Below are 22,891 nucleotides of genomic sequence, written 5' to 3'. Positions count from 1 at the left end.
TTTTTAAAAATCATACCTATTAGATATCTGTCAGTATGAGTAATTTAGCATTTAAAGCTTAAGCATGCTGTAGTAATTTTTTCTTTCTTTCTTTTTTAGGTATAAATTAATCATCGTAAAGAACTGAACAATGGAACCAGATATCATCCGAATGTACTCTTCTTCCCCTCCACCACTAGATAATGGAGCAGAGGAGGAGGAGGAGGAGGAGGAATTTGGTGATTTTGGTGGGTTTTCTGGTGCTGGAAGTACCAGTGTAGGCTTTGACTTTGCATCAGATTATTCTGGTTCAAATGAAGAACATAAATCTTCATATAACTCTGATTACTCAGGCAATGTAGACAGCATTATAGCCTTTACTACTGTTCAATACACTAATGATAAAGAGAGTGTTACAGAACTTCCTAATTCTATTAAAGGACTTCCTGGCAGTAGTAGAGAAAACTGTGAGTGTAAAAGTTTTGATACATCATTTGATAAAGTCAGTCCTGTAGAAGTAAAGAGATCTGGGAAACTACAGTCATCAAATCCTGAAATTATTAGGACTGATATGACAGTTCCAAGCCAGGACCAGCAAGTAGACAGCTGTAATGGTGAAAAGCAACCATGTCCAGAAGTTCTAACAAATGGATTTGTAGCACCAGACACAGCAAATTCTCAGGGAGTTGAAGATCTGGACAGTGTCAGTGATTCAAAGGGATTAGATACAATTAGCACTCATAGTACTGAATTGAATTTGGATTCTATAGCCAGCACAGCAGAGGATTTTGCAGACTTTGCCACATTCTCTTATAAACAAACAACCCAGGTAGAAGAAACAGGAAATAAAATATGCAAAAATTCTAGTGAAAGAGAAGTACTAAGTGTACAGGAAAATAATATTATAAATAGAGCTGGAGGGAGGGAATCAATGAAGGAAGCAACTTTGGATGGAATTTGTGAATATGAAGGAGAAAATTCTACTGAAGGTGAACGGATCAGCATTTCAAACATTAATTTAGTAATAGTTAATGACTTCAAAGCTACGGAAGACTGTACAGCATTGGAACACAACATTGCCTCTTCCATGAAAACAAATGTGAATTCACTAGGCACAACGGAAAGCTTTGAAACAAAAGGAGAAAGTGACACTGGAAATAGCAAAGAACATATTGTTTCTTGGACCAATGATACTACAAAGACATTAAACTTTAATATTAGTAGAGTTCACCGCCTTAGCAGTCTTCCAACAGAAGAAAAGGTACATGTTTCTGAAACAATTAAAAATGGTGAAAGTGGCACTGGACATAAATCATGTAGTGGATCAAGTGAAGATGATTTTGGTGACTTTGGCACAGTCAGTAATGGTTCTCCTGTATTTGCTGATGGTGCTCAATCCTCTGCACACCGGGAACATTTTCAAATCACAAATGACAGCATCAGTAAACTCAATAATGAATGTGGTGACTTCACAGACAGAAGTGACACAAATCAGCAGTCAACAGAGGTAGAGCTCCCTCAGCCTAATGTAATTCCAAGCACCTCACTGAAAGAGTATCTAACATCTTCTGTTCATTCTAGTATGAGTATGCCATCTCCTGCAAAACTGGAGAATGGAGATGACAGTGAGTTTGGAGACTTTGGTTCAATATCTAAAAGGTTTCCAGACTCAGACGACTTCTCGGACTTCAGTTCTGCTGGTTGCAATCAAGCTATAGAGTGGAATGCTTTTGAGGCTGAGCAAAAAGAGGGCTGCACATGGGCCGCATTTGATGAACAACCTGTGGTGGAATCTCATCCCGAAAGAGATATATGGCCCTTGCATAGGACAGACGCAACTTCTGTTGCTGAAGGTTCAGTGACTCAAAATATTTGTATAACATCTTTGCATGGAACTGGCAGCGGGCAATTGCACGAATCACCAGCTTCAGCTCGGGTAATTATTATAGTCTGCTTTTGATGGTAGAAATGTTTTATACTGTGCTTTATTGGGATGAGTATACTGTACATTTAGAGTATTTATCTTGTTGCTCTTGGCACCTGTGAAATTTGCCCTTTTTCCACTTGTATCAGTGGAACTTCTTTGAAGGTTCTTACCTTGGATCTACCAATTATGTTCAGACATATCAGTAAAAAGTTATTTCTACTCCCTAACAGGATTGTAGTAAAAATAATGTGAAGCTTATGCAAAATGTCTTCCCATTTCTTATGTATGTAACAGCTTGCCTTCCACAGAATGAAGAAGGGCTAGAAACACAGGTGCCATTGTTCGCCATATGTTTCAGTCCCTGCAGATCTTTTTTTTTTTTAGTTGCCTGAAACAGAGTCACCATTTGTTTTCAAAGCCATAGTTTAAAACAGTGGTTCTTAACCTTTGTTACTCAGATGTTTTTGAACTGCAACTCCCAGAAACCCCAGCCAGCACAGTTGGTGGTGAAGGAGTTGCAGTCCAAAATTCCTGAGTAACCCAAGGTTAAGAACCAGTGGTTTAAAAGACACGTATTTCCTTCTCTCCCATGGAAATCCATTCTATATTTCTTCCTTTCCTACAGTAATTCCACTATGTATACACGTCTATTATTAATAATAATCCTCCAGAAGACAGAATAAAGGGAATTTATTTTCATATGGGAAGTGGAGAAAAGTGGATGCCGTTCTGTCCCTCCAGCGCTGCCTGGAGACTGTACTGGAATGGATGCAGTCGAATGGGTTGAGGCTGAACCCGGACAAGACGGAGGTCTTGAGAGTGGGTGGTCCTCCCGTCAGCGGTATAGGTAACTCCCTTTCTTTTGGGGGGACAACCCTTGCCGCAAAGAATGAGGTTCGCAGCTTGGGGGTACATCTGGATCTGGCACTTACCATGGAAACCCAGGTGACGTCTGTGGTCCGCTTTGCCTATTTTCATCTATGGCGGATTGCCCAGCTGCGTCCTTATCTTGATCGGGGGGCCCTCACTACTCTAGTACATGGGCTCGTAATCTCGAGATTAGACCATTGTAGCGCACTCTACGTGGGGCTGCCTTTGAGGCTGATGCGGAAATTTCAGATGGTCCAGAATGCGGCAGCCAGGCTACTTAGTGGGGTGAGAAAACACCAACACATCTCCCCCACTCTGGCTGCTTTGCACTGGTTGCCCATCCGTTTCCGCGTCGACTTCAAAGTGCTAATGATCACTTATAAAGCCCTAAATGGTTTGGGACCTCAATATTTGGCAGATCATCTTCTCCCACCCAGATCTATCTGAATCACCCGCCATAGCCAGCAGGGACGGCTGAGGGTCCTGACGCCGAGAGAGGCTCGGAAGGAGAAAACTAGAAACCGGGCCTTCTCGGCGGTGGCCCCTCAGCTGTGGAATGCCCTCCCAACAGAAATTCGGCTGGCACCCTCGCTAGGTGTTTTTAAAAGACAATTAAAAACTTGGCTATTTAGGCAGGACTTCCCTCCAGTCAGCTAAGTCTTTTTATTTCTTCTTTCCTTATCTTACCCATCTTGGTAATGTTTTTCTTAAATTAATTGTTTTAATTAATATAGTAACTGTATTTTTAATGATTATATATATTTTATATTGATTTTTATGTTGTAAGCCGCCCCGAGTAGACATGGTCTAGAGGGGCGGGGTATAAATTTAATAAATAAATAAATAAAAATAAATAGAAGCTGGTTTCATGTGAGATTAAGGATTAGAGGAGATTGAGGGAGAGAGAGTGCTAAAATTGCCCTCTGGCTTTAAAAGCAAAACTTTTTAAGTGGGCCCATTGAATCAGTGGGAACTTGGTGGGTCAGCTGCACTGTAAATTCCACTGATTTAGATGGGTCTACTCTAGTTGGGACTTACTACACTAAAGTAAGTTGCAAGTAGAATAGATGCATTTGAATCCATGAAACTTGTGGAGGAGGTGGTCCCACTGATTCATTGCGCCTACTCTGAAGTGATGTGCTGTGTTAAACAAGAGGATCTCAGCCTGTTTGTAGCTTCCTTAATGCCATTTGTTACAAGTATTTGTGGCCTCCTGTCAAGTAGTCAATTTTTGTGTGTGATGAAAAATCAAGATTTTACAGGCTTTGAATGCTGTTTGGTTGAACAAAATATATGTTTCCCTACAATGTAGCTTCTCTATAAACTGATCATCCTCTGCTTCATAAGAAAGAAAATATTTGCCATGGTGTAAAAACTTGCCATGGTCTAAAAGCATGGTAGATAATGGTCAAATAAGTTAAATTTTAATCATGATTCTGTATGAAAACCACTGAAAGCAAACAGCTAATCTGCTGCAGAAACTAAATCCTTTTTATTGGATCAAAGGAGAAATTCAAATGATGTAAATTTCACTTTTTAAATAAATGAGAGCTAGTATTTTTTCATAAAAAAAAACAGTGCCTTACATGCGCAAAACAAAAATGTGTTGTTTTTTTGGGCACCTAAATAAGACTTAACTTCAGTGCAGCACAACAGTGTATCAGTAGTCATGTTACAGTATGAAAAACAAATATTTAGTTTATTTAAAATACTTTACCCCACCTTTCTCCTTAAAAGGACACAAAGTGGCTACAAGATGAGTAATGATGAATAAATAAGGTGTACAGTAAGTCTCTGAAATGATGTCTTAGAAAACCTGTGTGGAGTCTTGCACAAATGGTTGCACAAACAGAAGAGCTTCTCTGGATTTGGGATTGTATATCACAAACCATTCTTCTGGTAGGTCAGAAAGAGACTTCCTGTGACCAATCCAGTTCGATAAGAGTTTCAGTTGAGTATTCTCCATTTGTAAGATGAAGTAGACGACATAATACTTAAGCTAAAAGAAATGTTTCAGAAATACAGCAGTGCCCCGCATGACGACGATAATCCGTCCCATTGAAATCGCTGTTTAGCAAAATCGTTGTCATGCGAAAACTCTTTTCCCCTTGGAATGCACTGAAACCCAGTTTAATGCGTTCGAATGGGGAAAATACCTTGTTGTCCAGCGAAGATCGCCCATAGGGAAACCATTTTGTGAGAGCCGATCAGCTGTAAAAATGGCTGCGGAAAACATTGTCATCTTGTGAACAAACGGTTCTTGAAGGACAGACCTAATCGACGTCCAGCGAAAATCCCCCATTGGAATGACTGTTTTGCGAATCGCTATAGCGATCGCAAAAAGTCATCGTTATGCAGATTCGTCGTTTACCGGGGTCATTGTTTTGCGAGGTACCACTGTAAAAGGTTGTTTAAGGCTAATGTACATACACACAGTCACTAAGCTCTCTATCCAGGGGCGGCCACTTGAGTACATTTTCTGTTATATTTGATTCAGTTCTACACACACGCGCGCACACACACACACACACACACACACGCACACACACACACACACACACACACACAGAGAGAAAAACAACCTCCAGTTTATGAATGTGGGATATTCTGCTGCTGTATCTATGATTCAGAATGCCAGGAAATCGCCCAGTATTGCTATGCAATATCATACCCCAGTTGCCAGCAGGAAAAAGGATGCCAAACTTTTCATAGCAAAGGTCAGCCTGAATGTTGACAACACCAATGGCAGCAGCCACAAAGAAAAAAAAATCACAGCTTAAATCAGTGAGTTTCTTAATGTTATTTATTCTTTGTCATAAGTGGATTTTAAATATTTTTACAACTGGACATAGAAACCCTTTCCCAGCATGAATGCCTCTTTGGCTGGGAGGGAGTTACATTTCTCCTCCTGAGAATTAGCTAATTGGGTCCTGACTGACAGGGTCAAAAGTTCTGATTGCCCTAGACCTGGAGCTGTTTTCCCTGTTGAAAACTTTGTGTCAGGAGCTTAGTTTCAGAAATCCTGAGAAAATCTTTACTGAAACCACTCAGGACTGAGACAAGATCAATTGCTCTGTGCTTTTCTAATGCAGAAATACTTTGAATGTCCCTTATAAACTGTATGCTAATTTTATACAGGGCAAAATGTCCCTTTCTGGAGGACTGTTAGTCCATTACTTTGTTTAAAGCAAGCCTTTTTTTTTAACTCTTCAAAGAAAATCTGTATTTTGACTGTTTCTGTGACTTTTCATTGCCCTCCAAATACCTCCCTTCTTGGGCCAGGAAGCTGCAACAATAAATTTACTTTGGAAACTGGTAAGCCTATTCTAAGCATCCTCAGCTTGTAACAAAGTCACGGATTTACCTTTTTGAAAGGTCTTTTTTGATGGTCAATATTTTGGCCCCTGTAGCCTGGATTCCTACCAAAGAAAATGGGTGAGGCTAACCATTATCTTTCAAAATAAGCAAGATTGATATTTTCAATTTATTTGTTCTGTTCTAAATCTGGGGATGTTTAAGTTTGCTTGTTTCTGTGCGGGGGGTGGTGGAAGAGAAAGACTGTTTTAATTTTAAAACATAACCGTAAAATCCCAAACTTCCCCAAATTTTCAGACAGAGCAATTGCAGACTGTCTGCTATATCTGTGCCACGTTTGGTGCAGATCTGAAGTCCCACTTTCAGAGTTATAATTATCTGTTTGGGCTGCCCCCATTTTTAGAATTGCCTTATAGAATATTGATTTGTTCTGCCAGCATAATAACAGCACCGTATTCTCATGCAGTGATAATCACACAAAAGCTGTTATAGACATTAGCAGATTGGTTAAAAACTCCAACTGAATTTAACTCTGAATGTTGACAAGGAGCCAGTAAACACAGTATAATTTTAATTGGATTTGTGAATTTGCCTCAGTGTCGACTTTAGTTCCTAGCAGATGATTATTTACAACAATTATTTTATCAAAGAGCATCAGGGCAATTTTTACTATATAACTTGTAATTAAACATTAATTTGAGAGATCCAGAAGGATCTGATTTTTGTGGTGTTAAAAAAAACAGTAAATCTTCTGAATGGGTGTCCTGATGTGAAAGGGCAAGATAGAAGATCTAAAATGTTCAAATTTATCTCTTTTATTAAAATGTTATCCACCATCTTCCAAAGACATTCAAAGCAGTGTATCTAAGAAAAAATAATTTGATAGTCAATATAATGCCAGGAGCAATAACAGAAAACAATTTCTTGAAAGAAAAGGTTACCAGAGGTCTTCATAAAACACCATTAGTGAAACACACTGAAGTAGACCTCATATTCTATTCAGGAGAAGGTTTCTCAAATACAAACAAGTAACTGGAAGGACAGATTTTTTAAGGGGGGTCCTTGCAAACCTGCCCTAAGCATGGCATTCGTTTATTGGCCAGGCATTATATATAATAGGTAGGTAATTGTAGCTTTCTAGATGCTTTTGGGCTGCAATTTCCATAATCTCTCTGTTGGCTAGGACCGTTGCGAGTTGTAGGCCAAAAAATTCTTGCCCATTTTTAATACTTAAGGTTATAAAACCAACCACCTGAATTAAGTTTCAGAGTGCTGTGGCATGTGCTATACAGTAGCTGGTCAAAGGCAGACCAAATAGTCACACATTACTCAGTGTCTTCTGACAGGGGGATAGCAGCATTCAGCACAATTTAAAAAAACAATTCTTTATGTCTCTAAATTTCTCTAAAATCAATTCATTTCTCTATAGTGATAGGAAAATCACCCCCAAATCAGTTTTCTTAGAATTCATTATCCTTCAAGTATCTGCCACAGATCAATTCTTTCCAGAAAATTTTCAGACTCCTAGTTTTTTCACCAGCACACCAACCTTGGTCAGGCATTTCAGTTGCCCTTCATGATTTTTTTTCCTGGCCCAAGTTTTCATTCATGTGTGCAGTTGTACATGAACATATGCAGATAGAGAGAGGGATAGAGCAGACTTTGTATAGAGGGGCGGGATATAAGTCTAAATAAAGAGGGAACATACACATTTCTTCCTTTCGATGGTTGCTGACGACTACTTCGTGTCTTGGCATCTGTCTCCTGTGGTTTCCCGGGGGGGGGGTGTTCCCCGACATTCACTCAGAAATCTCTCCTTGCTTCATTTTATTTATTTTATTAGACCTCTACCCCACCCATCTAGACCAAAGGTCTACTCTAGGTGGTTTACAAATTTAAAAACAGGAAAAGCAATAGATATATACTATAAATCCAAGATGGCAAAAATGCCAGAATTAAGATACAGCAGGAGGGAAAGCCTGCTCAAATAGTCAGGTCTTAACTTTGCTCCTGAAAACACCCAGGGAGGAAGCCAGGCAAATCTCCACGGGCAAGTTGTTCCAAAGGCCACTGCCGAGAACACCCGTTTCCTTGTTCTTTCCTTCCGGACCTCCCTCGGCATTAGGCCCCTCTTAGGTATGGGGGCAAATACACCATGTTTGCGGACCAACCCTGAGTGGTTTCAGGCTTGGGCATCTTTTTTCAGAACTACTAGCCACATAGAACAGCTTAGATGCAACTTCAAATGGTGAGACCATTCCCTGTGGCCACTAGAAGACAGAAGGAGGTTTATTTATTTTATTAAAGAAAAAAAAACATACAGAAAACATTTTCTGACATGGAGAACGCAAGAGGGTGCAGTGCTTTAAGCTTGTGGAGTGGGCATGTGCAGCCCTCAGATTGCTGGGAGTTGCCCACCCAGGTAGATGAATTCCTGTAAACCCTCTTGTGTTCATTGGGATTTACTCTGAGCAAAATGGTTGTGGAGTTGTAGTCCACATTTGGTACAATTTGTACAAATTTTACAATTCTTCAGAGTTACCTGTGTAAATATAACCCCTTTTGATTTTACAACAGTGACACGAGTTCCTATTCGGCTCTGATAATGTTGGAAGTACAGGTTTCTCTGAGAGGCAGCAATCTGCAGATCATTCTTAGACTGGCACTTTCCCAGTTTCCAATTTTTGACAAACGCTGCCAAAGAATGTAGATAATGTCCTTGATTCTCTTCCATGTGGTCATTAGCACATGTTTCAGTGCAGGAATGAAAATAGGATGGAAGGAGTAAAGCATAAAAGCAGTTGATCTTGGGTCTTTATGGACTGGTTTTGGTACAGTTTGTGTGGCGGCCAAATAGTTTGGTTTGTGCAGTATTTGACTCCTCAATGGGAAGTGAAGCTCTCAGGTATGCCCCAGAGCAATGGTCCCCAACCTTGGTCCTCCAGATGTTCTTGGGCTTCAACTCCCAGAACCCTTCACCACCACCTCTTCTAGCCAGGATTTCTGGGAGTTGAAGTCCAAGAGCATCTGGAGGCCCAAGGTTGGGGATCACTGCCCCAGAGAACTTTTTACCAAGAAGCAAAGATGATTAAGTTGGGCAAAGTGCAGCTTTCAGATACTGTTGGCCTGCAGCATCCATCAGCCCCAGGCAGCATAGCTGGTAAATTACCCTGAGATTTGCAATCCAAACAAAATGTGGAAGGCTGCCTTTTGTCTCTAGACAACATGGTGGAATTGTACTACTTTAAGGCTTGACTGCAAAGATGTCAGCAAATAGGGCATTGCCTGTTTCCTTCTTCCTGCCCCCCCCCTGCACCTCTGTGCAAGGTCAGGGAGAGGTTAGTGAGCCAGGGAATAGCATTGTAACTATGATAATTCAGTATAGGTGCAGGGATTATTATCAGTCCTCATTCATAAACAGGAGAGATTATTCTGGGGCAAAATTACCGTATTTTTCGCTCCATAAGACGCACCTTTCCATAAGACACACCAATTTTTTAGGAGAAGAAAACAGGAAAATTTAATCTGTTTTCTTCGCTCCATAAGACGCACAGACTTTCCACCCCCCTGTTTTGTGGGGAAAAAGTGCGTCTTATGGTGCGAAAAATACGGTACCATCTTGGCGGTTGTGCCTTCATAGGCCAGCACCAATGAAAATCCCTGTCTGTTCTTTCCAGCTGAAACCAAAGATGAAGACAAGAATATTCTTTGCAGTTGAGCTGCACTTCCCATTTCACGGGCAGACCTTATTCTAAACTAGTAATTAATGGCCTAGAGTTTATTTTGTTCTTTTTGTTGTTGCTGCCTTGAGTTCTTTTTAAGGAGAAAGGTGGGATAAAAATGTTTAAATAAAACTGCACCAGGAAGCCAGTGGCATACTCGTCATAGCAAGTGGAATCATGGACCACAGATTTTCTGTTTTCTATAACTATGTTCCCTTGCTCTGTCATTGAAATAACAATTTTTAAAACACATAATTGAATCTGCCTAGAATTATTATCTCAGGCATGTCTTTTCCTAGTCTCTTCTCCATTAACACTAGGAGAACACCAATATGCATAATTTTCAACCCTTTGCTTTTGTCTGTCCTGATGCAGACAGTACTCCTAAATCGTCTAGAACGAATATTTGAGGCCTGTTTTCCTTCTGTACCTGTTTCTGAAATGGAAGAGGAAATTGTTTCTTTGAAGCTCTTGTTGGAAGTGGGTAATAAGCCTGAAAAGACTGAGGAGACCATATCAGAAAGGTATGGACATGACGAAGGCAAAGAAACAAACATGTACATTTTCAGTTATTTTATTTTATTTTATTTAGATTTTTTTTGGCTAAAACGTTCAGTGGCTATAATTATCAAAGCATCTTTAGTTGCTAGCACTTCATCAAGAAAGTATTCTAGTTTAGTGCAGCTGATCTTTTAGTGATTGCTTGTGTAGTTTGAGATTAATCTACTGGAGAGTTATTTGTGTACTTTAAATGATATATGAAAGAGGTAGTCAATTATGATATGACTTATTGCTTACACTTACTGGAAGTTAGTAAGTTGAATTCTAAGTAGACACCATTGTATTTATTACAGAGAATAATCTAATTATAAATTGGAAGAATAATTCTTCTGAGAATCTTATACCACTGTTGTCGCCTCAGAGGTTTGGGTTTTTAATTGGGACTCTTTAATATTCCAATCACTTAAAGACACAGAATAAAGTGTTTAAAGCTGCTGGGTCTGCCATGTCTTCCCTTCTATTGTTTCACTTGATTTATCACTGATTCTGTAGGGAGCTCCTTGATGTGTGGACAGAACTTCAGGATATCCATGATGCGTATGGATTGAGATATCAGTGGGGCGGCTCTCACAGTAACAAAAAGCTCCTCTGCTCTTTGGGAATTGATACAAGAAACATTGTGAGTTATCAAGAAAGACATGTTCTTTCTATTCTGCTTTTCCCATTTTATTGGCATAAAGATCAGTGCAAAGTTTTATTTCTAAGAGTGTAATTTTATCTTAAATATTGTAAGTATACATCTGAAGACAGGCTGTTGCCCAGAGTACATCTTTAGACTAACTGAACTGTGTTGTGATTAAACCATTTCAGTTTAATGAGATGTAAATGTCTTCTACCTTAGCTCTTCACTGGCAACAGGAAGCAACCTGTCATTGTGCCCATGTATGCAGCAGGATTGGTAAGTTGTAACAATTCCATTAAAAAGGGATGTAAAAGTAACTTTAATTTTATTTCAGTAAATAAATAATTGTATATGTGGTATAATTGTGAACATTAATAGAATGTGTTGCACTTTATGAAAAAGGAAAATATATCATTCTATTAGTTATAGTTCAAGACCTTAGCAAACTAGTAAAATTATATTTTATTTAGTGCTGTTTAAGTACAGTACTACCACCCACATTCATTACCTGGATAAAAACTGGGTTACAGATGCTGCTGTTCTGGAGATGGGAATATAATCCAAACTCTGGTGGTATGTCTGTGGAACACCAGTGAGAGGGTACTGTTGCTTTTATGTTGATTGATGGGCCTTTTTGTTAGGCTGCTGATCAGCCACATTGGGTCCTGAATGCCATACGTGATAAGTCTTGGCCTGATTTTGCCTGACTCTTAAGTTCTTGTACAGTTAATCTGCTGGATCACTGCCAAATCATGTTTGGCTTCTGGGCTGTATTTCAGTTGTGCATTCATCCCTTTCACACATATTTTGACTTCTTACTAGTTGTGGGTTTTTGTTTGTTTGTTTTTAGTAATAGAAAGGGCCTGTAATGACATCTGAACTGGACACATTATGGATACAGCATTTTGCTTCCAGACAAAACTGGGAACTACATTTTAAACTGGATTTCTACTTCTGGTTTGAAAGTAAACTGTACTGTGTTTTACCCATAATTTGTCTATCTGATATCATGTACTTACTGCAAACCAGCAAGGGAGGAGCACAATTGTACCAGATCTATACAGTGGTGCCTCGCTTAGCGATGTTAATTCGTTCTGAAAAAATCGCTGCTAAGCGATAACATCGCTAAGCGAATTTAAAAAGCCCATAGAAATGCATTAAAACGTGATTAATGTGTTCCTGTGGGCTTAAAACTCACCTTTGAGTGAAAATCCTCCATAGCGCCGCCATTTTCGGTGCCTCTAAAGCGAGGAATCCATGCCTGAAAACAGTGGGCTGACATTTTGCTTACCCAGCAGCCATTTTGAAACCGCCGATCAGCTGGCCAAAAATGGAGGCTTTGTGATGCTCGCTTCCCTGCGATCATTGCAAAGCGATAATATCCCATAGGGACCATCGCAAAGCGATCGCTTTTGCGATCGCAAAAACATTGTCGCAACGCAATTTCATCGCTAAATGGAGCGATTGCTATGCGAGGCACCACTGTATTTTCCTCTGAAGGAAAGTTCTAGTCTTTCTTCAGACAGATCTTTTGATCATCAGCTCTTAGAGATGATGTGACACTGATAACAGTCATAAATTTAAGGGTATGCCTGTCCAGATTGCAGTTATCTTTGTACTAATATTATGCCTTTGACCATATTTATATCTCTTTTTAAATATATGCTTATATAAAGCAAACCATGCCTCTCTAGGCCAGTATTGCCTAAGTAACAGTTGTAATAATAGCACACTGAAATAGAGAGCTAAACAAAGAAATGTTGTATGAGGTACTTGTGCTATGGAGTGTGAACAGCTCCTCTTTGTTAGAAAATGCAATAGTTTAATTTTTTACAGGGTAGTATATCAAAAAAATAACAGATTAAAACTAAAACAATTGGCTAATGTTTCTTTTACTATAATAGTTTTTTAAAGGGTCCAGAAAATAATGCTAACCTTATTTTCCTGGCGGAAGGATAGAAAGGAAGCATTCTGTTACACTAAGCAGTCAACAAGGAAAATACCCAAAGTTAATCAGATGGTAAAGTTTGGGAAAAATGTTTCTTTAGAACCAAAAACAGTGAAAGCAATGTTAGATGCCTCCAGTTTCCATGATTGCTCATATTTGCTTATGCTGCTGCCTAGGGCTGATGAGAGTTGCAGTCCAACAGTCTCTGAAGGGCCACGCAGTCTCCACATCTGCTTGACTGCTGCTCCAAAAATACATTTTTTTGGAACCTCAGATTTTTTTTTTCATTTCTAGGGTATGTTAGAACCGACCAAGGAGCCCCTGAAACCATTGTCTGCTGCAGAGAAAATAGCTTCCTTAGGACAGACTCCAGCTATATCACCAGAGATGAATATATGTGCACCTGATCAATCCCAGGTAAAAAAACTAAAACAGTAATAACATGGGCTCTAGGTATACGCCTGCCAAATATGCTGGTTTGTATATGCTCATTGCTCTTGGTTTTTTTAAAATGACTTCTCCCTTAGCTTTTGCTTCTCTGGACATTTTCTTTATTATGTGTTCTTCTCCCAACTCTACCCCTATTTTGGTTTTTTCATTTAACTAGAAGCCTCATAGCTAAGGCTCTGGTTTTCTGCCAACAGCGAGAAAGAGAAAGGACGAATTATTTGATCTGCCTTAATATTAGCACTGTTTTCACCACAGACAACCGAGTTTTGAATTCATTACCATTGTTTATTTAAAAAGTCATATTTTCCTACATCTCTTTATACTAAACTGTACTTTCCTGCCTTAAAGCTCTTAGATTTCATCAATTCTGCTTTTTTTTACTTTCCCATATTTGACATTTGAAAGAAATGTTATATTCAAGTCATAAAACTGAGTTTTTATACTGAATATTTGGGTTTTTCTCTTTGATATTTGGATATAGATTGCCTGAATTACAGAAGAGATAGGGAGGGAGCAAAAGATAGGAAGAACTAAACTATAATATACTTCTTCTGAAGTTATGAACATAATTTAGAAGTGTAATGAATCTAGCACATGTAGTGTGTGGGATATTTCTTTTGTGTCTTGTTTTTTTTAAAAAAAACAATACACCCAGAAAGAGTAGGATGTTCAATGTGAGTAAAACAATTAGACTACCTTTTTCTGCAAAGAGCTTTGAATTATATAGAACCCTACATGAAGTTGGTCTCATGAGGTGATTGTCATTTAATATTTCCTTTCCATATGGAACACATATAGCAATAATCTCTTGTTTAAATATTGCCAAATCCCTTTTATCTTAAAATAATCTTCAGATCAGCATCTGCAGGGCAAATCACATGTCTCTTAATGATGATTTCCATACCAGTGTTGGGGATCCTTAAATGTATCTGATGCTAACACTGAAATTCTCCTACCTATCATCTGATCTTCCTAGAGTTTTATATAATCCCAAACATAGATTAGCCAGGATGACTAGATGGTGGCCCCTTCAAGCAAAGAGTGGTTTAGGAGACCGCACCTTTGGGTACAATATGGAGCCTCTCTTCAAGGGCACTTGTTGTCATCTGTTTTGTTGCCCTGTAGACAGTTGCTTTGGCAAGGTAATGTTCTAGAGTTTTGTAATGATGGGCCTTCAGAATAAAGTTAAAAAGAAAACCTTTAAACAGTTTTAGTCATATTAATATTGGATTAGTAGGCAAATTCTGTTGTTATATATTCTACTTGTAGATAATTATGAAAGCTGTAATTATTAAGACCAACAGGACACTTCCATGAAATAATTCTTCAGCACAATTTTGACTTTCCTTGCCCCATATTATGCCTCTTTGCAACAGGGAGATGCTTTCATTCCAAATAGGTGTTAAAGATGAGATGGAAAAGAGAGAGTGGTGACATTATCACAAGGACTTATTTAATGTGTCCTCTGCCTGCTGTTGTGACGTCTTTGTCTGTTGAGGACAGATGTATTTTCAAAGGAGGGGAATGTTGAGGAGAGGAACAGGGAGCAGCCATTACAATTACAGAGGGCAGAGGCGATACAGAGTCTGGAGACATTAACAACGTCATGGGAGGAGGGTAGAAAATAGAGTCTCCCAGATCAAGTAGCCTTGTTAGCTTTCAGTGGCAAAAACCCTGGGTTGAAGGTGCTGTCACTAAATGCCAGATTAGTGAAAGGTAAGATAGCTAATATTCAAGAGTTGATCCTGAACGAAGCTGGGGGAGTTAGTCTTTCTCAGCTTTGTCCACTTATATTCTGTATTCAGCTGCAGGCCAGACTGGGCGGGGGAAGGGCAGGAATTATGAGTTGCAATAGTCTGCTGAGATTTAATCACCTTTACCTGTTGCCCTGTTCCACAGACTGCTGGGTTTGAGTGCATATACCTGAAAGCAGGTGCTCAGGACAGAATAGTGATTCTGTTGGTGTACTGCCTACTCTGCATAACAGTCTCTCTGCAGGACTTGGCTGATCTGGTCTCAGGTGTGGTGCTGCACTTGCTTCTGCTTGTTATAGTAAGGGATTTCAACATCCAAGTGGAGACCAGTTTGTCAGGAGTGACTCAGGACTTCATGACTACCATGGTGATCATGGGCTTGTCCGAAGTGGTATCTAGCCCCACTCATACTCCAGGGCGTGCTCTTGACCTGATTTTCTGTACTGGGCAAGATGATGATAATCTGGGTGTTGAGGAATTCTCAGTAGTTCCGTTGTCATGGACAGATCACTACCTGATAAGGTTTAGGCACATCGGAATTCTGAGCCTCTACAGGGGTGGAGGACCAATTGAAATGGTCTGCCCTAGGAGACTGATGTGTCCAAATCATTTCCTGAGAACTCTTGAAGTTTCTGGCTGTCTTGGCAGGTGATCCTATCAAGGCCTTGGTGGATCTGTGGAATGTGGAGGTGGCCAGGGCTATCAACACGATCACTCCTAAGTGTCCTTCCCACAAAGTGCAGCCTTGGTTTACTGAGGAGCTAGGGATAATGAAATGAGTTTGATGGAGACCTATAAAATTAGCCAGAGGGGGACTGGCTCAGTGGATTAAGCGAGTGGTGAAAGCCTCCTTGCAGCAAGGCAGGGTACTTAAAGGACACTGTAGTAAGATCTTTGTTTAAAAAGCCCTCCCTAAACCTTGTTGTGCTGGATAATTATTGGGCAGTCTCCAATCTTCCATTTTTGTCAAGGCTTTGGAGTATGTTGTTTTGGAGTATCCCAGCTCCAGAGGTTCCTGGATGGTACGAATTACCTAGATCCATTTCAACCTGTCTTTAAGCCTCGTTATGCAACAGAGATGGCTTTAGTCACTATGCTGGGTGACCTATGTTGGAAACTGGACAGAGGGAACATGTCCCTGTTGGTTCTACTAGATACCATTGATCATATTATTATTCTGGAGTGCCTTTCTTGGATGGGAAGTACTGTCTTACAGTGGTTTCAACCCTTCCTGGTTAGCCAAACTCAAAAGGTGGTGTTGGGGGAATCCTGCTTAATATCCTGGCCATTTGGCCCATGGTGTCCCCCAGTGCTCAGTCTATCCCCCATATTACTTAACAACTCCATGAAACCACTGGGAGAGATTGTCCAGAGTTTTGAGTTTCAGTGCCATCAGTATGCTGATGACACACAATATCTCTCCTTTCTGAGGAAGTTTTAATGTGCCTAGACCAACACCTGTTGTCAGCAATGGAGTGGATAAGGGCTAACAAATTGAAACATAATCCAGACAAGACTGAGGTGCTCCTGGTTAGTCATATGGCAAATCATGTGATAGGGATCCAGCCTGAACTGGATGGGGTTACTCTCTCCCTGAAAAGTCAGGTTCACAGCTGAGGTTCCTCTTAGAGGAACAGAGTGATGGCCAAGAATGTCTTTGCACAATTAAAGTTAGTGCGCCAGTTGCACTCATTCCTGGAGATGTCCAATCTGACCATGATGATACATGCCTTAGTTACATCTCATTGGGATTACAGTAACACCCTCTAGGTGAGGCTGCATTTGAAGAGGGTTTGAAAACTTTAGCTGGTTCAAAATGCTTCAGCCAGACTGCTGACTGATGTTGGTTATGGGGAGTATGTAACTCCCTTATTACAACAGCTTCACTGGCTGCCAGCCTGTTTCCAAGCACAATTCAAAGTGCTGGTTCTTCTTCGTGGCCTCTCTGAATGCACACAGATGGGTTGTTCTGCACCTGCGCTGAATGTCTCGGAAGATTTTAGAGCTTAAAAGTACAAAGTTAGTGGGATGTTCCCCTGTGGAGCACATGCTGCGCCCACCTAAGATTCCCCTTGGTTCCTTTTTTCCGCCATGCTGATCAGATCTCCAGAAGAACAAAGCGTGTTTCTGAGCGATTTTAGCAACTATATAAGTATTTCCTCTTCTAATCAACACCTAAATTGATACCTTCCTATTTTCCAATCAACTAATCGATGTTCCCCTGTCAGTTCCCTTTCTTTGCCTTTCCCGCTTTTGGCTTCCCGCCCCTCCCCCATCTCTTCAACCATCTCTCCCTCTGGTTTCCTGCTCTTTATGGCCTCAACAGCTCCTTTTAAAAGGTGTGTTGGCTGTTCAAATAAGATCTCATTATCTGACGGCCACAAATGCTGTTTACTCTGCTTGGGTGAGCAACACCCAAACCATTCTTGTGCGGCATGTAAAATATTGACCAAGCCAGCACTTAAGCAAAGGCTCCAATCTCACCTTTGGGAGACGGCCATGAACAAAAAAGACTCACGCTCTGGTGCCAATTGGTAGCTTATCTCACCACACTGGCCTCTCAACTGATACGCCAGGCTTTGACCCATTCTGGCCCTGCATCAGGGTGGGCAATTGAGGTCCAACTTTCAGGATCGAGCTCTCAACACTCTCCCCGAAAACATTGGGAGAGACGGAAGCATATTTGGTTGTTGTGGGTTTTTCAGGCTCTTTGGCTGTGTACTGAAGCATATTTCTCCTCCTCGATATATGCCTCCGTACGGAAAGTACTACTAGTATACCAGTTTCCCACGGTACCATCATTTTGATGTGGAGAAAGTCCCATATTGCGATCCATATTACATGGAAACATACCAAGGACATTCCTATTATCAAGAACCAAAGAGTGTGCGATACTGTGGTTGGTGGTTGGAATTTTTTGTGTATGTACCGGTCTGTGTGGGTGGGTTTTCTGTAGACCTTGTGGCCCAGTCGGAGGTCAGTTTTGCGCAAAAAAGAGGCATAATCAAAACAGTGGTAGACCGTGCAAATCAGAACTTTGAAGCTCAGTTTCTCAGCACTGAACTCAACCATCTGAATTGGGCCCTACAGGCAAATGGCTACTCCAAAAATGAAATCACAAGAGCCATCAAATCAAGAAAACAACACCAAACTGAAGAAGAAAAACAGCCACCCACAAATAAAGTATTTCTGCCATGCATCAAAGGGGTCACAGACCGCATGGGGAAACTTTTGAAAAAACACAACCTACAAACAGTATACAAGCCCACTACAAAAATACAACAAATGTTACGGTCAGCAAAGGACAGAAGGGACCCCCTCACCACTGCAGGTGTATACCGGATACCTTGCAGTTGTGGCTAAGTATATATTGGAAGCACAAAACGAAGCGTCCACACCAGAAACAAAGAACACGAGAGACACCACAGACTAAAAACAACCAGAAAAATCTGCAGTAGCTGAACATGCCCTAAAACAAGCTGGACATGAAATTCCATTTCAAAATACTGAAATACTGGACAACACCAGCAATCATTACGTCAGACTGCACAGGGAAGCCATTGAAGTCCACAAGCACCAGCAGAACTTCAACAAAAAAGAGGAAAGTTTGAAACTCAACAAAACTTGGCTTCCACGTCTGAAAAATACAGCCTGCAAAAGGTCAACAACCTCTACCCAGCCACAAGGACTGGGGATCACTACACACAAAAGACCAGCTAATGACACCCATCAATCACAATGATAATCTCTTCCCCTTATCACAACAATTCACCCACAACAAGACACACTAATCACCCATCTCCTGAATAGGACAAAAGGCTATCTCACAGCCATAAATACTCCACTCCCAAGCAAACTGCACCAGAGCACAGAGTGCTGTCCTCTGAAGATGCCGTCCACAGAGACTGGTGAAAGGTTAGGAAGAGCAACCTTCAGAACATGGCCAAAGAGCCCAAAAACCCCCACAACAACCATCAAAATGAGGTCACTCCAATGGTGGTACCTGCCACTATTCAACCTGGTGATAGACCACCCATCCATGAAATTGACTGTGACACCAGAGTTAGCCAATCAACTCATTTGGTGGACATCAGTGTCGAACCTCCATGTCAGATGACCATTCCTGCTCTTCCATCCGACGGTGCAGGTCACCACCGACTCCAGCCCATCTGGCTGGGGAGCACATTGTCTTCATCACAAAATTCATGACCTATGGACGAGACAAGAACAATCACTTCACATCAACCGTTTCGAACTCTTAGCTATCATCACAGCTTTCCTTTCTTCCAGTCATCGAGGGTTGAGTGGTGCAACTGCCAATGGACAATAAAACTGCCCTATATTGTGCAAACAAACAGGGAGGAACACATTCTTTATCCCTCCTGTACTTATCCATCAACCTGTGAGAATGGTGTTACCAACATCACATCTTCCCTATTGCAGTACATATTTCCACGGACGAGAGTTACATAGCAGATCACTTCAGCCGAATGACATCGAGGACTCATGAGTGGTCCCTCAAGGATACCATTTTCGATCAATTCTGTCACCGTTGGAGAGTACCTGGAGAGTAAGTGAAGCTTGCCAGTCACCCATTTGTGTGCATTCACAGAGGCCACGAAGAAGAAAAAGAGATTACCTACCTGTAACCATGATTCTTCTAGTGGTCCTCTGTGAATTCACACATCCCACCCATCCTCCCCTCTGTCCGTCACGGTTTATATTAGATGACTTCTGCCCAGCGGACAGATTTTGGGAACTGAGAGGAATCTTGGGTGGGCGTGGAGCATGTGCTCCATGGGGGAACGTCCTACTAAATTGTTACTTTTAGCTCTAGAATCTTCCGAGACATTCAGCGCAGGCGCAGAACAACCCATTTGTGTGAATTCACAGAGGACCACTAGAAGAACTATGGTTACAGGTAGGTAACCTCTTTTTATTACTTATAAATAAATTTGTAGTGCTGGTTATTAATTATAAATAATAAAGTCCTATATGGCTTTGGGTCCAGGCTGTTTGAAAGATTGTTTTCCCCCATTTGAGTCTATTTAGTTTTTAAGATCTTCTGGAGAGGCCCTCCTCTTAATTTCCACCACCTTTTCAAGGTCATTTGGTGAGGACATGAGAGGGGGCCTTCGCAGTGGCTCCTCCCAGGCTTTGGAATACACTGCCCCGAGAAGCCAGTTTTGCCCCCTTCCTCTTTGTTCTTCCATCATCAGGCAAAGACCTTCCTCTTCTGGCAGGCTTTTAAGCAATATATGGCAGTCAGGGGAACATTCCATTTAAGAAATTAAAATATTGTAATATATTTTAAAAATGCTTTAAATCTTGATCAATGTTTAACTGTTTTGTTATATATAGTATTTTAACTTATTTTTTGTATAAATTTAATTGTTTTGAGGTCTCTTGTGTCCCTTAGGGTGGGTGGGTGGCCCCCTTAGGCAGGTAGGTAGGTAAGGTAGGTTAGGTAGATAGGTAGGCAGGCAGGCAGGCAGGCAGACAGACAGACAGACAGACAGACAGACAGACAGACAGACATAGAGATCTTGGGGTTTTTTGCAGAGTCCAAAGGGTCAGTAGCACTTTATGTTTTCTCCTCACAGGCTGAACTTCCTGAGAATCCAAATGCATCATTTTGGATATATTTGCATCTTAAGAAAAAAGATCCAGCTGGAAAAAATTAAATCTCAGATTAAGTTCTTGCCATGGGGTAGGATCCAGACATGTGTTTAGCAGAATTTGGCTTATGCTAGAGGAAGGGCCTGTGGCTATAAAGAAATCAGACTCCTTCCTTCAGCCCCTTCTGTCTCTTGAAAAGCTACTCTGAAGTATTCAGAAGCTTTCCAGAACAACATGAAAGATCACACTGAATAAAAGTGTAATCAGTGAAAATCAGCAGCTAGATCCTGTTTCTCACCATGAACAGAAAGTATGTGCTATCTTTTGAGAGGCTAGATTCGATCCATTTAGTCTTTTAAAATGGAAGTATAAAGTGACATTAATTGTCAGCTTGAGGTTGTTCTGCCCTGCATGTTGAAAACACAAGTAGAGACCATAGTAGAATTATTCATGCTGGCCTCAGTGTCCTTACTTAAAGTGGAAGAAACGTCCATAGTGGGTGGGCAACTGTGGCTCTCCAGGTGTTTTTGACCCGCAGTGCTAATTGACCCTAATCAGCATGGCTAGTAGTATCAGACTATAGGAGCACCAGTTAAAAAAAAATGGCGGGTCACAGTTTGTCCTCCCATGCTATCATGTAATTTACCCAATATATTAACAATCCAGTCCTTTGTAAGATACAAGCCTGCTGATTATACACTTTGCATCTAAATACTACTTTTAATAATTAAGTATTTTAAAATTATGTAAACAGCATTTTGATAAACCATTTTTACCCAACTGTTGAATACACTTGTTTAATTCCATTCTAAGGAACTCTTCTTTCTAAATGTTTTTTTTTTTAAAGAAATTATTACAGTTGTGTTTTTTGGGAGACTGGTTATTTTTCTCTCACCTCAATATTAAACATTTCTGCCAGCATTATTTCCCTCTTGTTTTCCCAGAGTATTGTCTGTGCAATTTTGATATAACATAATGGCTTACTATATTGCATTTTGGCATAATTTGCCATGCCCCACATATACTTCTAGGCCTGGCAGCCTTCACAACAGACTGTTATCCGTAGTTATTTGTTAGTTACATGGGAGGATATTTTTAATGACTTCATTGTGTATGCTTTGGCTGGTTTTATTCAGAATTTTTCCTTTGGCTTTCAGTTGATGCCTTTTTGCTTGCATGCAAAAAAGAACACGCGGTGCATTTTATTATGCTGTTACCTAACTATAAAATCTGATTTCTGACTTTTCAACTCTAGGAATCTCTACCACCTGTCCAGTTTGACTGGAGTAGCAGTGGCCTTACTAACCCTTTAGATGGTACGTCTCTCCGTAGAGCCTCTAGCACCAGAGCTAGAGTTAAACAAGCTACAAAGTTCAGACAAACATCTCTCTGCTGATATTTTTAAATATATATATACTTATATATATATATACATATATAATTCTTAACTTTGGAAATTCAGGCTTTCTTTCTGTTTAGCTATGCCTAATTTAAAGCAATCTGTAGTGCTTAAGAGCAAGGTAAGCCATCATTTTGTGAATTTGTGTTGCACACACACAACTGTGGAATAAAATAATGCATTACATGTTCTAAGATTAGAATAGTTAAATGATTTTTACTTGACACTAGTTTGAAGCTCTCGCCCAATAACATCTCATCTAATTTAGACTTCTTGGTAAAGTTATAAGTGGCAAAATCAAGTATAGTTGCTTCCAAATACAGTTTTTAAAAAAAATCTGATTGAAAAAGATCCATTTTTAAAAATAGTTTTAAAATGTACAGGCATTGTATATGCTAAAATAATAGTTCAGTTTTTATTTACTTTCATGGTGAAATTTACTACTCAAGTAAATCTTTTAACAGAAAGCAAATAGTAATCTCATCACTGTCTCTGGTTTAATTACCAAGAACATGAAACATTGAAATGCCTCTAAATTAAACACGATCTTAGCATGCAGTGGCACAGCTTCCTAATCTGGCCTCTAGAATGCAGTCTGACTTGTCATAATTAACACCCACATCAGTGACATGAAAATTCCGCTGTACAGTATTGAAGGATATGGCAACTTTGATTCATATCAAAGTGCTGAAGGAAAGCCTGGATGGACTGATTTTCTTGCTGTT

General features: G+C 40.3%; 1 protein-coding gene across 7 annotated transcripts in view; it reads left to right on the top strand.

Annotated features, from left to right (window-relative positions):
* The window catches only part of AFTPH (aftiphilin), a 61,824-nt gene that overhangs the window by 19,824 nt on the left and 19,109 nt on the right, over positions 1 to 22,891 (top strand). For 6 of the 7 annotated variants that reach the window (XM_020803355.3, XM_020803354.3, XM_078377398.1 and 3 more), the window contains exons 2-7: positions 100 to 1,915; positions 10,189 to 10,337; positions 10,867 to 10,993; positions 11,216 to 11,272; positions 13,239 to 13,361; positions 22,023 to 22,083. In XM_020803355.3, the coding sequence (XP_020659014.3) occupies positions 131 to 1,915; positions 10,189 to 10,337; positions 10,867 to 10,993; positions 11,216 to 11,272; positions 13,239 to 13,361; positions 22,023 to 22,083 (2,302 nt within the window). In that variant the 5' untranslated portion in view covers positions 100 to 130. The remainder of the gene's footprint in view (positions 1 to 99; positions 1,916 to 10,188; positions 10,338 to 10,866; positions 10,994 to 11,215; positions 11,273 to 13,238; positions 13,362 to 22,022; positions 22,084 to 22,891) is intronic. The other variant, XR_013537325.1, reaches the window with a different exon arrangement.

This window comes from Pogona vitticeps, chromosome 1, assembly GCF_051106095.1.
Source record: "Pogona vitticeps strain Pit_001003342236 chromosome 1, PviZW2.1, whole genome shotgun sequence".
Classification (NCBI taxonomy): domain Eukaryota; kingdom Metazoa; phylum Chordata; class Lepidosauria; order Squamata; family Agamidae; genus Pogona; species Pogona vitticeps.
This window is presented reverse-complemented; position numbering and strand designations above follow the sequence as displayed.